The 14267-nt window shown below is 46.5% G+C and overlaps 1 protein-coding gene across 1 annotated transcript in view; it reads left to right on the forward strand.

Moving 5' to 3' along the window:
• The window catches only part of Rrp12 (ribosomal RNA processing 12 homolog), a 36576-nt gene extending 29588 nt beyond the window's left edge, over positions 1–6988 (forward strand). Inside the window, exons 31-34 of the mRNA XM_057779198.1 lie at positions 2105–2171; positions 3407–3474; positions 3783–3865; positions 6204–6988. Of these exons, the coding sequence (XP_057635181.1) occupies positions 2105–2171; positions 3407–3474; positions 3783–3865; positions 6204–6306 (321 nt within the window). The 3' untranslated portion in view covers positions 6307–6988. The remainder of the gene's footprint in view (positions 1–2104; positions 2172–3406; positions 3475–3782; positions 3866–6203) is intronic.
• Positions 6989–14267: the final 7279 nt, after the last annotated feature.

The raw sequence follows: 14267 nt of genomic DNA on the forward strand, positions 1-14267 counted from the left end.
TAGTGCTCCAGATTACTGGGGCAGTGTGGACAGGCGTGTGTGAATCAGCTTAGAGCCTGGCAAGTAATAAACTTCCCCATGTGCCTTCTGGCAAACCAGGCCCTAGGAGCTAGTTTCTTATTAATGTGTCAGGGTCTGGAGTGGCAGCTTAGTGGTTAGGACGACTTCTCACTCTTGCAGAGGACCTGGATTTGGTTCCTGGCACCCACATGCTGGCTCCAGTGCCAGGGGATCCAACACCCTCTTCTGACCTCCATGGGCACCAGGCACACATGTGATACACATACACATATACAGACAAAGCACTTATACAAACAAATAAATCTTTAATGAAAAGGAAAGAAAAGAAATAGAATGTACCAGAGTGCAGAATGCTGTTTAGAAAACAGAGTGAAGGGGCTGGAGAGATGGCTCAGCGGTTAAGAGCATTGCCTGCTCTTCCAAAGGTCCTGAGTTCAATTCCCAGCAACCACATGGTGGCTCACAACCATCTGTAAAGAGGTCTGGCGCCCTCTTCTGGCCTTCAGGCATACACACCGACAGAATATTGTATACATAATAAATAAATATTAAAAAAAAAAAAAGAAAACAGAGTGAAAATCATGTAGGACGGTCATACAGAGTGAAGGAGTCAGGGGGAGCAAGAGGCTTCTTGAGGATGCCCAAGGGTGGTCGTGTGTGACATGCACACCTGTGTGACACCTTCCCTCCACAGACCATTCCAGTGTGGCCCAGCTCTGCTTGCTAGGGCTCTTCCCCTGGCCTGGGTTTTACCCTTCCCAGGCCACCTTCATTCCTAGTCTCCCTTTGCATGCAGTAGGAAGCTGTGAGAAGCCTGTCGCTGGACCCAGGGTTCTGTGTAGTTTTTGGTGTGTAGAGAGCTTGGCACTTGGCGATGCTCAGTGAGCCGTAGCTGTTCTTTATGATCAGTGGTCATTTTCCCTGTAAATTATTCTGGTTGAGGTTTCCCTAACTTTTCTAGAACCTTCATGGGGGATTGGTGATCTCCTGGCAGCTGTCTCTTATTTCTGGCCAGCAAGGACTGGCCATAGTCCGCTGTAGATGGCCCTCAGCTCAGAGCTGGCAAGAGGACTCTAGAGGTGACCAGTTTGTTTGACAGCTGCTGAGTCCTTTTGTGTACATAGTTCTAGGAGCATGAGATGCTAGGGAGTAAGGCATTCTCAGTAGAAGACCAGTTAGTGGGCTAGCCTTGGCTTTGCACCAGTAGAACGAGGATAAAGCTCAACCATCATCCTGTGTTGTGCAGCCAGAGCTCCATGTGTGCATTTCTGGTATTCACTGGAAATCCATAGTTCTGTGCTACATACAGTGACTCTGGCATCCGTATTCCTGCACACACGTTCAGCCTGATCACTTGGCCTGGCACCCCTGGCCCTCAGCTCACCTGACTCACAAGGCACCCAGGCTTCTGTCACTAACAACAGGATAGGAGCAAGCTTTGGGAACTAGGTCACCCCTGACTGACCCGCCCACACCCCTACCCAATGTATAGTGTACTTATTTGGTTGCTAGAGTCTAATCTCAAATATCCCCATGGGCTGCCTTGTGGCAAGTCCTCTTTCTCTCCAATGCATCCCTAATACTGGCTCCAGGCATACAGTAGGTGCTTATTAGCACACGCTGTGTCATAATTGGATGATTCCATGTGTCCCGTTGACCTATAACTTCTGTGCACCCGCTGTCCATCGAGGGACTGTAATGAATAGCTTGGTCCAAGATTCTCCACCTACCTGAGGAGTCGAGAGGGAAAGAAATAATAAGAGCTTTCTCTCCGGGGAGGTCTGGAACCTTGCTTGCCTGACAGCAGATTTCCAGCTTTCTTTCCTAGCTCCAGGGTGAGAACTCAGTGTGAAGATGGAAAGTCGGTTGTCAGGATGTAGGTGTGATTCCCCCCAGTTGTGTGATGGGAATAATCACTCCCTTTGTAGGCACGCATTTCCTGTGCAACTGGGGATGAGAACTTGGCAGAGGGCTTTGTCATCAGGGCAGGTCGCTGCTTCTGTTTCTGCCCTCGTTAGTAGTGTCTGAAGGACAGAGGGACACCCTTTGCTGGCTGACTCCCCGCTTGTGCCCCATTCTACAGAAAAAGAAGCTTAAGCGGCAGAGGGAGGCTGAGGAGGATGAGCTGGAGATCCCGCCTCGGTACCAAGGTGAGGTAGCCTTTCTTTTTTTTTTTGGTTTTTCGAGACAGGGTTTCTCTGTAGCTTTGGAGCCTGTCCTGGAACTAGCTCTTGTAGACCAGGCTGGCCTTGAACTCCCAGAGATCCACCTGCCTCTGCCTCCCGAGTGCTGGGATTAAAGGCGGTAGCCTTTCTTTTTATGGGACAGTTTCCCTTCACCGGCATCAGGCTGGGGAGGTACAGAGAGGGAGGCAGAGTCATGAAGTTGCACTCACTTGACACAGACACTACTCAGGACTAGACTGGGGGACAAGCAGCTGCAGACCTGAGAGAGAACCTAAGGGTTGGGTTTGTTCATGGTAAGTCTAGCTCTTGTGGCAAGCTCCTTAGTTTAGCTCCTCCCCACCCAGCCATCCTTCCATGAGGCTTGTGAAGTGATAGCCTCTCTTGTATGCTCCAAGATTAGAACCCTGGTCAAAGGGTTCCTCTCTAGCAGGGTGGCCCCTCTGCTTCCTGAAGTGCACCACGGGGCTCTAACCCGGTTTCTGCCATAAAGCTCACGGCGCATCTAGAGATCCAGAGCTATGGAGACAGTCTCTCGTTCCTGTAGCCCCGTGTCACCCTAATCCTGTTGCACGGCCTATGACTTCTACCCTTGCATCCAGAGCCTGGCTCCCTCATGCGCTAAGATGATATTGTGGGCAAAAAAACTTTTGTAATCCATGGGACAAGAAGCCTGTGCTCTGGTCAGTTTGCCCAGCTGTTCCTTAGCTGTGTGACCTTGCTCTCTCACAGTGCTTGAGTTCCGTTTCTTGGAGGGCTTTTCTGGAATGCATTGCAGGATTCCACCTATGACTTGAAGTCCAGACTAGAAGGTGTCCCTGGGCAAGTTTCCTTGCCTCAGTTATCTCTAGTTCTCACCTGCACAGTGGAATAAATAGTTGTTTATGTACCAGAGCCAGAACAGGGTGGAGCATGGAAAATGTCCTGTCTGCAGGTAGGGATTAGGAGTTTTGCAGGTAGATCCTGTGTAACTTTGGAGAATGTGTGTCATTTGGATCAGTAGAGAGCATATGTGTTTCCAGGAGTCGCTGAGCCATGTCTCTTCAAGGGAGTACCTTGGTCATTGCTTGCCAGGATATGGAACCAAGTTCCTGGTCTTTTGTCCATCATCTTCCCAGAGGACCTTTGAAAGGGGTACCTCCTGCTCCCAGAGGGGGCCACTCTCGCTCTGCCTGACTTGTGATCTTTGTGATTCTCTACAGCTGGAGGCTCTGGCATCCATCGCCCTGTGGCCAAGAGGGCTACACCTGGAGCTGAATACAAGGCCAAGGTGAGAGCTGTGGGCAGAGTGTGGGCCTCCTGGTACCAGGAGGAGAGCAAAGGGCAAGGAAGATCGTGCCCATCATCATCCTGGTCAGAAAAGAAAAGGGGCTCTTATGGCATGTGGCGTTTGAAGTTGGGGCCTTGTCAAATGGCTTTTCAGAACCAGAGAAGCCTGTTGGTATCATCTGAAGGAGAAGCTGAAAAGGAGAGAACTAGGCTAGTTATGTCAGGGACAGGGAAGGGACCCCACACTTTGACTGACTGGGCTTTTGCTTTTTGTTTGTTTTTGCTTTTACTGTTTCTCTGGATGAGCAGAAAGGAAAGGGTGATGTGAAGAAGAAGGGCCGACTTGATCCCTATGCGTACATCCCACTCAACAGAAGCAAGCTCAACCGCAGGTAAGGTGATGTGTGTACGTGAGTGCCTGTGCCTCTTGTGTATGCATAGTCACCATCTGGTCCTGTTGCTCTTTACCTTACCCTTTGTTGAAACAGTTCTTATCACTGGGCCTGGAGCTCAAGACTCAAACTGACAAGCTGTCAAGTACCCAGCGTCCCCTGAGACTGCGGGTGCATGCCTTTATATGGGTGCTGGAGATCCCATCTTGTGCAGTAAACACTTTACCTACCAAATAGTACTTAGCCCTGTTTTGTTTTTTTTTTGTTTGTTTGTTTGTTTTGTTGTTGTTGTTGTTGTTTTTTATTTTCGAGACAGGGTTTCTCCATAGCTTTTGGTTCCTGTCCTGGAACTAGCTTTTCTAGACCAGGCTGGCCTCGAACTCACAGAGATCCAAGTTCACTGCCTCTGCCTTCCGAGTGCTGGGATTAAAGGTGTGCGCCACCACCGCCCCGCTAGCCCTGTTTATTTTTATATTCATTGTTTTGTGTGTATATGTGAAAGACTACTTATGTGAGTGAGTTTCCTCTTCCCACCATGTGGGTTCCAGGAATTAAACTAAGATGACACCTCAGTCATTGGGCAAACCCCCTTATTTTTATTTTATTTAATTAATTAATTAATTTATTTATTTATTTATTGGAAGTTTTGGAGACAGGGTTTCTTATTCTCTCTCTATGTAACCCTGGCGGTCCTGGAAGGTGATTAAGACCAGGCTGTCATCAAACCTAGAGATCCGCCTGCCTCTGCCTCCCCAGTGCATACCACTGCCCAGTTCAGTTTTTTATTTTTTAATATGTACTTATGTATACGGTATTGTTAACTTGAACTCCTGTGTGTGCGTGTGAGACAGAGACATCTTTGCATCATTAAACAAACACTCTACGGTATAAACGAATGTAACACATCTTAAACTAATATTCCACAATGCTGACTTTTTTTTTCCTTTTTTTAAGATTTATTGACTGGGCACTGGTGGCACACACCTTTAATCCTAGCACTCAGGAGGCAGAAGCAGGCAAATCTCTGAGTTTGAGGCTAGGCTGGTCTATAGAGCAAGTTTTAGGATAGCCAAGGCTACACAAAAACCCTGTCTTGAAGGGGAAAAAAAGGTTTATTTTTAATTTTATGTGTTTATGTGTGATAATGTGCATATGAGTGCAGTTGCCGGGGAAAGCCAGAAGAGGGGTCAGGTACCCTGGAGCTAGAGTTATAGGTGGTTGTGAGCCACTAAAGGTATATTTTGGGAATTGAATCTGGGTCCTCTATAAGAACTGAATTGCTGGAGAGATGACTCAGTGGTTAAGAGCACTGCCTACTCTTTCAAAGGCCCTGAGTTCAATTCCCAGCACCCACATGGCAGCTCACAATCATTTAGAACTCCGGTTCCAGGAAATTTGATGCCTTCTGGCCTCTGCAGGCACTAAGCACACATGTGGTATACGCACACACATGCAAACAAAACACTCAGCACATAAAATAATTAATCTAAAAAATAAGACCTAAGAGCTCATCAGATATTCCTCCTTTGGTGCTCTTGTCCTTCTTATGAGCTTCTCATTTTTCCTTAAATTTACATTTTCTCTTCTTTTTTTTAAAGATTTATTTAATTTATTATGTATACAGTATTCTGTCTGCATATATGCCTGCACACCAGAAGAGGGCACCAGATCCCATGATAGATGGTTGTGAGCCATGTGGTTGTTGGGAATTGAACTCTGGACCTCTGGAAGAGCAGGCAGTGCTCTTAACCTGAGCTATCTCTCCAACCATCTCTTTTCTTAAAAATAAATCATGATCTTAGGTCACATGGAGATTCTGGAATATATGTGTTCTACATAGTCACTATCTTTAGTAGTTTTGCATATTTTGCTTTTCTAGTTCTCTTAGAAAATTAGTTACTTCACTTTGGTCATTAAATAGGGTTTTTGGTATAGGTGTGGGGACCATATGCGGTGTGGAAGTTCTTGCAAATGTTCCGTTCCTGGGGAAATGGGTTCCAAAGGAGCTCACAGGGAGACATCTGCAGACGAGGGAAGGCTGCTTGAACTCATCTAAGTTCATTAGCGGAAGAATGGGGGAGAGGCCTCAAATCAGGGGTCTGTGCAGCAGCCAGGTCAGGGCATACACTGTCTGCCTATGTCACTCTTCCTTTGCCAGGGGTGACCATCATTTGACCTTGTTTTTCTATTGAGACCAGGTTTCCTATTCTCATTAAGCTTGCCATCTTCAGCCTTCCAAGAGCTGGGATTACAGGCATGCACCACCACACATCACCACTGTAAAGAGAGAGAGCTGCCTGTGCTCAGTAAGATATAGCCCTTTTGTTCTTTCTTGCAGGAAAAAGGTGAAGCTACAGGGACAGTTTAAAGGTCTGGTGAAAGCTGCCCAGCGGGGATCCCAGGTGGGACACAAACTTCGCAGAAAGGATCGCCGGTCCTGAATCCGGCCCTGAACCCTTGGCAGGAGTGGAGCTGCTGTTTTCCACAGTCCACGGCCCCTTTCTAGACCCTCTGCTGTTTAACACCAACTCCAGGTGTGAGCCTTGCAAAACCTGAACAGACAAGGATTCACTGGAACCGGGACTCCATTCCTAAAGAGATGCATAGGATTTTGGAAAGTCCAAATGTCCTTAGAAACATTCTCCAATCTGGGGAATGGAACCATGTGACATTGCCACCTCTGAGAAGCCCCTAGGAGATGCTCTGCTTTCTGCCCAAAGTGGCCTTGAGGTCCGCAGAGTGGTGGCCACGATCCACCTGTGTAAGATCTTCTGTAACCAGACATAGAATAAATGTGCTTGGCCACACATCAGCCCTGAGAACAGTGTCATCTCTGCCCCTCCAAGGATAAGAACAGCACCTGGGGCTGGAGAGATGGCTCAGAGGTTAAGAGCATTGCCTGCTCTTCCAAAGGTTCTGAGTTCAATTCCCAGCAACCACATGGTGACTCTCAACCCTCTGTAATGAGGTCTCGTGCCCTCTTCTGGCCTGCAGGCATATACACAGACAGAATTTTTTTTTTTTTTTTTTGGTTTTTCGAGACAGGGTTTCTCTGTGGTTTTGGAGCCTGTTGAACTAGCTCTTGTAGACCAGGCTGGTCTTGAACTCACAGAGATCCGCCTGCCTCTGCCTCCCAAGTGCTGGGATTAAAGGCGTGCGCCACCACCACCCGGCCAGACAGAATATTGTATACATAATAAATAAATAAAATATTTTAAAAAAAAAAAAAAAAAAAGAACAGCACCTGACCCCTGGCCATACAGAGTGGTGACTTGACCCCTTCCTGTCCAACTCCCAGCTGTCTGACCCAGTGTCCACATGTGTCAGCAGGGCTTCCTGCAGCCAAAAAGTGGCGTAAGGACTTAGAAGGGGTAGTGAATGCTCCATGGCTGGTCTCTGGATCACAGGGCTGAGCACCAGGGACCTAGAACAGGAGGCAGTGGCTGACAGCATCTTCGGCTGCCCCTATTTCTAAGCCTGTATCAGCATCTCTATCCATCGATTCAACAGAGTTACTGAGCCCTTGCTGGCTTCAACAGTTATTGAGGAAACAAGCCAGGAACCAAATGCAGAAAACATAGAGGAATGCTGCTTGCTTGTGTTCTCAGCCTTTTTCTTTTATTTTATTTTATTTATTTATTTATTAAATAATTCTGCCTCCTCACCACCCCCACCTCCCATTTCCCTCCCCCAATCAAGTCCCCCTCCCTTGTCAGCCCTAAGAGCAATCAGGGTTCTTAGACCTTCCAGAAATATCTTGCCCAGGGGTGGCCCAGGGCTGGGCCTGGTGTGGGTGTATTTTCCCATATCAGTCAATAATTGAGAAAATGCCTCCACAGAATGCAGGCTGTTCTGATGAAAACATCTTCTTACTTGAGGTTCCCTCCTGCAGAAGACTCTAGCTGTGTCAAGTAGACAGAAATCTAACCAGCACACCTGTCTTCAGCTTATTCTTTCTCACAGATCTAGTTGTGCAGTATGATTCCCACTGGGCCCTTCTAAGTGCTGCTAAGGTCACATGACCCATCAGCCCAGAATTTGTTTTGGGTGTGTTTTCCAGTAGGCAGCCAGATGCAGAGAGCCCTCTCCATACCCTAGCTTATAGAGTCTGCCTTGTCTTGAGTAGTGCACTCTGGCTCATATCTTTTCTTGTGAGATAACACCAACATACATATTCTTCCCCTCTTCACTGCTTCCACCTCCCTGAATTTCTGTGTAGCCCTGGCTACCCTCGACCAGACTGGCCTTGAACTCACAGAGATCCTCCCGAGTGCTGGGATTAAAGTTGTGCCCCACCACTACCCAGCTACAACATGCACCTTCTTAAGTAATTTCTGTTTTGGTTTTTAGCACTAATGATGCTTCTGGTACAATTTTTGGTAGCCTGTCTTAACACTGTTCCTTTCATTCTCCCAGATTTCTGGATCTAGTGTTTGCCAAGCTAGAGCATTTCCACCCATGACCTTGGCCTAAAAATCCGAGGGGAGCCATAGTTTGCCAAGAGGTGGCACTGTTTACATGTCTTGCTTACAAATCTAGAATGGGATATCAAGCTAGAAAGGGAGCCAAAAGATTTATTAAGGATTTACAGAGGTTCTCGATCATGACCCCCATTATCACCACTCAGTATCACATTAGTCTCAGCCCAGGCCTTTCCTGGCCCCTCCTCTCCCAGGAAATGGAACCACATGCATTAGGAAGCCTCGTGTAAAGGAGGGATGGGTCTGAGCCAATCACTCGGTATTGATGTCTTTACAAAGAAGGCTGAAGCCAGCCTGCTTATTATAGCATGTCTTCCAAGAAGCTCTCTTCCTTTCGAGGAGGGTGGGGAAGGTGGCCCTGGAAGGCTGGTAATGATGAGGTAAAGTTCAGGTTTGGCTCCCCCCACCCTCCTTCCCCCCCTCCCAGTCACAGGCAGGCGTTAATCTTCTTGCCTCAGGTGCCTGAGAGATGTTGGGGAAGGCTCTGCTGTTTTATTTCCACAGGGGGCATGGGCATCAGGACCACAGCAGCATAGCCCCCACACGGGATCCGTTCCATCACAGGGCTAGTCGAAAAGTTGCGAGCTTCCTTCAAGATCCACGTTTACAACTGAGCTTTTCTTGACGCCGGAATCTGAGTCGTTTCCGGTTTTCTCTTCTGATCCTTCTTTTATTCAGTCACAGAAACTGAAGGAAAATTCATACCCACCTTATCACATACTACCAAAAAGGCAGCTCTTCCTGCAGCTGTTGTGCCTGCACATTGGGTCTCACGTCTAATCAAGTGACTGACTGAGTCGTCTGGATGAGGAAGAGTCAGGTTCCCCCCCCCCCCCCCGATTTTCTTTCTCAGGATTGTGGCCAAGGCTTGGTAGTGAGTGTCCTGGTTCAGTGCCTGCAGAAGCTGTTCTCACTAGCTTCACGCCTTGTCCCAGTCTTCAGTGTGAGAAACTTTCTGATATTCTAGTAGCCACTCTCGTAGTCCTGAGTCCTTTTCCCCATTGTTTTTCTTGGTCTGTTCCTTCAGAGAGTAATCCAAATTAAAATATATTTTGTATTTCACTACAAAGGGAAGATCCACCAAAATTTGGAAAAAACAGAAAGGTGAAGACAGGAGCTAGAATATCTCACCAGATTCTCATGTAACCCGCATGTACTTCGTTCCTAGTTTCGTAGTTCATACTGCACTCGGGCCACTTTCTTTTGACGGAGATAGAGTGCTGTTTATATAGTTCTTGGGAACAAACAGGGACTGTTCACGGTAGGCTAGCGCTAGGCTAGCGCTCTGCCGTTCAGCTATTGTTGTAGAAGGAGTGGCCTCTGGCTGCCCGGCTAGCTTAACCCCCGAAATAATTACACAGAAACTGTACTCATTTAAACAGTGCCTGGCCCATTAGTTCTACTCTCTTGGGCTAAACTGATAATCTGTATGTCACCACAAGACTGGCTTACCGGGAAAGATTCACCGTGTCTGACCTGGCAGCTTCATGGCGGGTGGGCTCTCTGTCTCTGCCTCCCTTCTCGCAGCATTCTGTTCTGTCTACTCCACCTATCTAAGCTGCTGTCCTATCAAAAGGCCAAGGCAGTCTCTTTATTTAACCAATGAAAGCAACACATAGAAAGAAGATCCTCCTACACCACAGCTATATCCCCATTCCTAACACTTTGTTTTGCATTTTGTTGTCATTGTTTTTTTTTTTTTTTTGAGAAAAGTGTGTAACTTACACACTTTGTGTAACCCTGGCACAGTGTCCTTTGATTCAGAGATCTACCTGCCTCTGTCTCCCAAGTGCTTAACAGGTGTTACAGGTGTGTGTGCACAACCACATCTGGCCTCTTCTCTTAGAAAGAGATCTTTGAATTTATTTCATTTAGTCTTTTTTTGACTATGACCAATAACAATTTGTAACCAATCCCCTTAAATGAAAACAAACATGTATAACCAGCATTTTGGTAATGTGGGCATGGTTTTCTAGACTACTTCATGTTATTTAGTGGGCGCTGGTAATCTTTGAGGACCCTGACAATATCAAGGTAATTGTTAAGTCTTGGCTGGAGTATTCTGTGAGACTGGATCATCTCAGTACCACGACCTGCATGAGAAACAACTAGGAAGCTGTTTCTGTGTTCTAGAACCCACCCCTTTTTTTAATGCTTTCTCAGGCCTTAAGTGGATATATGTGCCCCATGTTGGGCCACCATATTTCCTGTTCTGCCCACCAAGTCACAAATAAACGCACAGAAGCTTATATTAATTATAAAATACTTGATCAATAGCTCAGGCTTATTATTTACTAGTTCTTACATTTAAATGAACCCATTTCTGTTAATCTATGTGTTGCTATGTGACTCATGGCTTTACCTGTCCTCCAGCATCTTGCTTTGACAGCTCGCTGTTGTCTCTCCCAACTCTGCCGTTCATCTGAGTTCTCAGTTTGGCCTTCCCACCTAGCCTTATTCTGCCTTGCTATAGGCCAAACAGCTTTATTATTAACCAATGAGAGGAATACATATTCATGGCATACGGAAGGATTATCCCACAGCAGCCTAAGCCAGCCTCAAACTCACAGTCCTCGAGCCTCCTGAATCCTGGGGTTGTAGGCAAAGCACTACTTCCGCTAAGAAACAGGTTTTTGTTTCTTTTTAAATTATTCCATTTTTATTTTTAAGATTTATGTATATGAGTATTCTGCCTGCATGTATGTATGTGCCTGGTTCGCATGGAGGTCAGAAGCTTTAGCTCCAATGGAACCATTTTTAAATCTAAGCATATTTTATACATTTACATTTGACTATTTAACAAAGTTTTTTACCTGACCTGAGCTAGTTTTTCAGATTATTTCAGTGACACAGTTTAGAACATCTGCCCAGTGGACGAAGCTTAGTTATTTATAAAGGCTTTTGGAGCCCTTAAGTACGCGGCTCTTTGCTTACGCAGGAATTTAAAGCCACCACTGGATGCTAGATTGTGCGTAATATTTAGAAAATGACATGATGAATACTCTTTGTTCTATTTTTGATATACATTATTATGATCGGATAGATGACTGTACTCCAGAAAATAACCCTGATTTGGGACAATGTAAGCTGGTTTGCCATTTCCTGAAATTATGCTTAATGTAGCTACTGTCATTAGAAACACTTGCCAAGCTGTTAGCTGACAGCAAGTTATTGAAGGCCATGACTGCACAGCAGAAGTTTGGTTCCTCCCATCTCTCCCAATGATTGCCATGGAAATACTCAGTGGCTCCTCTCCAACACCAAGTACTCTTAGCCTCTGCCATATATCCAGCCCCCTTTTTGTTTTCTTTGTTGAGAAAGTCTTACTGTGTAGTACTGGCTAGCCTGGAATATGTGCCCCAGGCTGTCCTTGAACTAGTGATCCTGTTTGTTTTCTGTGTCCATCACTATACCCCAGCAGTGGGTTCTGTTTTGGTTCTCTTCTATGGGGTCTTGTGTAGCCCAGGCTGGCCTTGCATTTGGTGCATACCTAAGGATGGCCTGGGACTTCTAATCCTCTTGCCTGGGATTATTGGTATGCCCCACCAGAGCTGGTTTTGTGGTGCTAGGGATTGACCCGGGGTTTTATGCATGCTAGACAAGCTGTGTCAACTGAACTACATCCCCAACTCTCTAGAACAGGATTATGTCATCAGTGGTCAGTCACCAGTGAAATGGAGAATACATAGCGTGGCGGTTGGAGTAAGAATGGCCCCGTAGGGTCATATATTTGAATGTTTAGGGAGTAAGACATTTGAAAAGATTAGGAGGTGTGGCCTTGTTGGAGGAAGCGTGTCACTGAAGGTGGGCTTTGAGGTTTCAAAAACTCATGCCAGGCCCGGTGTCTCTCCCTTCTGCCTGTGGATCAGGATGTAGAACTCTCAACTTCTCCAGCACCGTGTCTGCCTGTGTGCCACCATGCTCTCTATCAGGACAATAATGGACAAGACCTCGAAATCGGAAGCAAGCCCAATTAAATGCTTTCTTTTATAAGAGTTGCTGTAGCGGTCACACCTTTAATCCCAGCACACGGGAGGCAGAGGCAGGAGGATCTCTGTATGAGGTGAGTTACAGGACAGCTCCAAAGCTACATAGAGAAACACTGTCTCGGGGAGAAAATTATTTAGGGCTGGAGAGATGGCTCAGTGGTTAAGAGTTCTGGCTGCTCTTCCAGAGGACCTGGGTTCAATTCCTGGTACCCACATGGCAGCTCACAACTGTTTGTAACTCTAGTTCCAGGAGATTTGATGCCCTCACACAAATATTCAGGCAGGCCAAAAACCAATGTACATAAAATAAAAATAAATTTTAAAAAAAGTTGCTGGAGGCCTGGCAGTGGTGGTGCACGCCTTTAATCCTAGCACCTGGGAGGGCAGAGGCAGGCCAATCTCTGTGAGTTCGAGGCTAACCTAGTCTACAAAGTGATTTCCAAGACAGCCAGAGCTGTTACACAGAGAAACTTTGTCTGGAAAAACAAAATAACAAGTGTTGCTTTGGGGCTGGAGAGATGGCTCAGTGGTTAAGAACATTGCCTGCTCTTCCAAAGGTCCGAGTTCAATTCCTGGCAACCACATGGTGGCTCACAACCATCTGTAATGAGGTCTGGTGCCCTCTTCTGGCCTGCAGACATACACACAGAATATTGTATACATAATAAATAAATATTTTTAAAAAATAGCTGGGCGGTGGTGGCGCACGCCTTTAATCCCAGCACTTGGGAGGCAGAGGCAGGCGGATCTCTGGGAGTTCGAGGCCAGCCTGGTCTACAAGAGCTAGTTCCAGGACAGGAACAAAAACTATGGAGAAACCCTACCTCGAAAATTCAAAAAAAAAAAAAAAGTGTTGCTTTGTGGGTTTTGGTGCCTTTCCATAGCAATAGAACACTCACTAAGACATCTATGTAGGTTGAACATGGTGGCACATGCCTTTAATCCCATCACTCTGGAGGCAGAGGCAAGCTGATTTCTGTGAATTTGAAGTAAGCATAGGATACTTAGTGGGACCAGTCTCTCCCCCTGCAAGAAAAAAAAAAAAAAAAAGTAGCTTGATGTGAAATTCTCATACCAGAGCTGGGTTATGAGGTCAGCTCTGCAAGTCTCAAATCAGAACTAAACAGGTTCAAGAGAAAACCTTGGGCTCAGGAGCAAGTCTAGTCAAAGTGTAATTATTAATTTGTAATGAGAGACGTAACTCAAAATACAGTGATTGGCCAGAATATACTCTGCTTTGCATTAAGTCAAAATCAGAGCTTAAAGCAACTATGAAACAGACAGGGGACCCTCTGAATGATACATAGATAGTGTCCTCGTGGTGGGACACACCTGCAGATCGTGGCCCATCCCCCCCCTCCCCCGTAGCCTGCTGGGGCTCCCACCTCTGAGAATAAGCAGGAAAGATCACGGCTCTCGTGTCAACCAGACTGAGTCTGTTCCTGGCCACCACAAAGGGTTTGAGATTTAATTAGGCTCCGGCTCCCTCACACTTGGCATGCCTGGATCAAATTTCTCAGCCCAGCTCTTCTGGCTTTTGCAGCGGAGACAGTCTGTTCCTTCTAGGGCCTGTGACAGATAACACTAGGGTGGTGTCCAGAGGGCAGCTCGGGTTTTAGATTTCGTTAATGTTACCCTGAAGACCCACAGGTACCCTCTAAACCTGATAGTTGAAAGTCACCATTCCAAAGCGCATGCGAAGCCCCGCCCTCAGGCGATGGGTGTGTGAATGGATCCGGAAGTGACCTGTGAAGTCTTCATAGCTCCTCTGCAGGTTGTATGAGCCTTTGAAGCCCTGCTCTTACCCAGAATTGGTAAGACAGAGCTTCCAGATTTGAGGCCACGCAGCAAGTAGGCTCATAAAATGACAAGTATGGTTATCAGCCTGAGCAGATTGTAAACAGCATGTATGTTGATTACGTCATTGTACAA

This window comes from Chionomys nivalis, chromosome 8, assembly GCF_950005125.1.
Source record: "Chionomys nivalis chromosome 8, mChiNiv1.1, whole genome shotgun sequence".
Lineage (NCBI taxonomy): Eukaryota > Metazoa > Chordata > Mammalia > Rodentia > Cricetidae > Chionomys > Chionomys nivalis.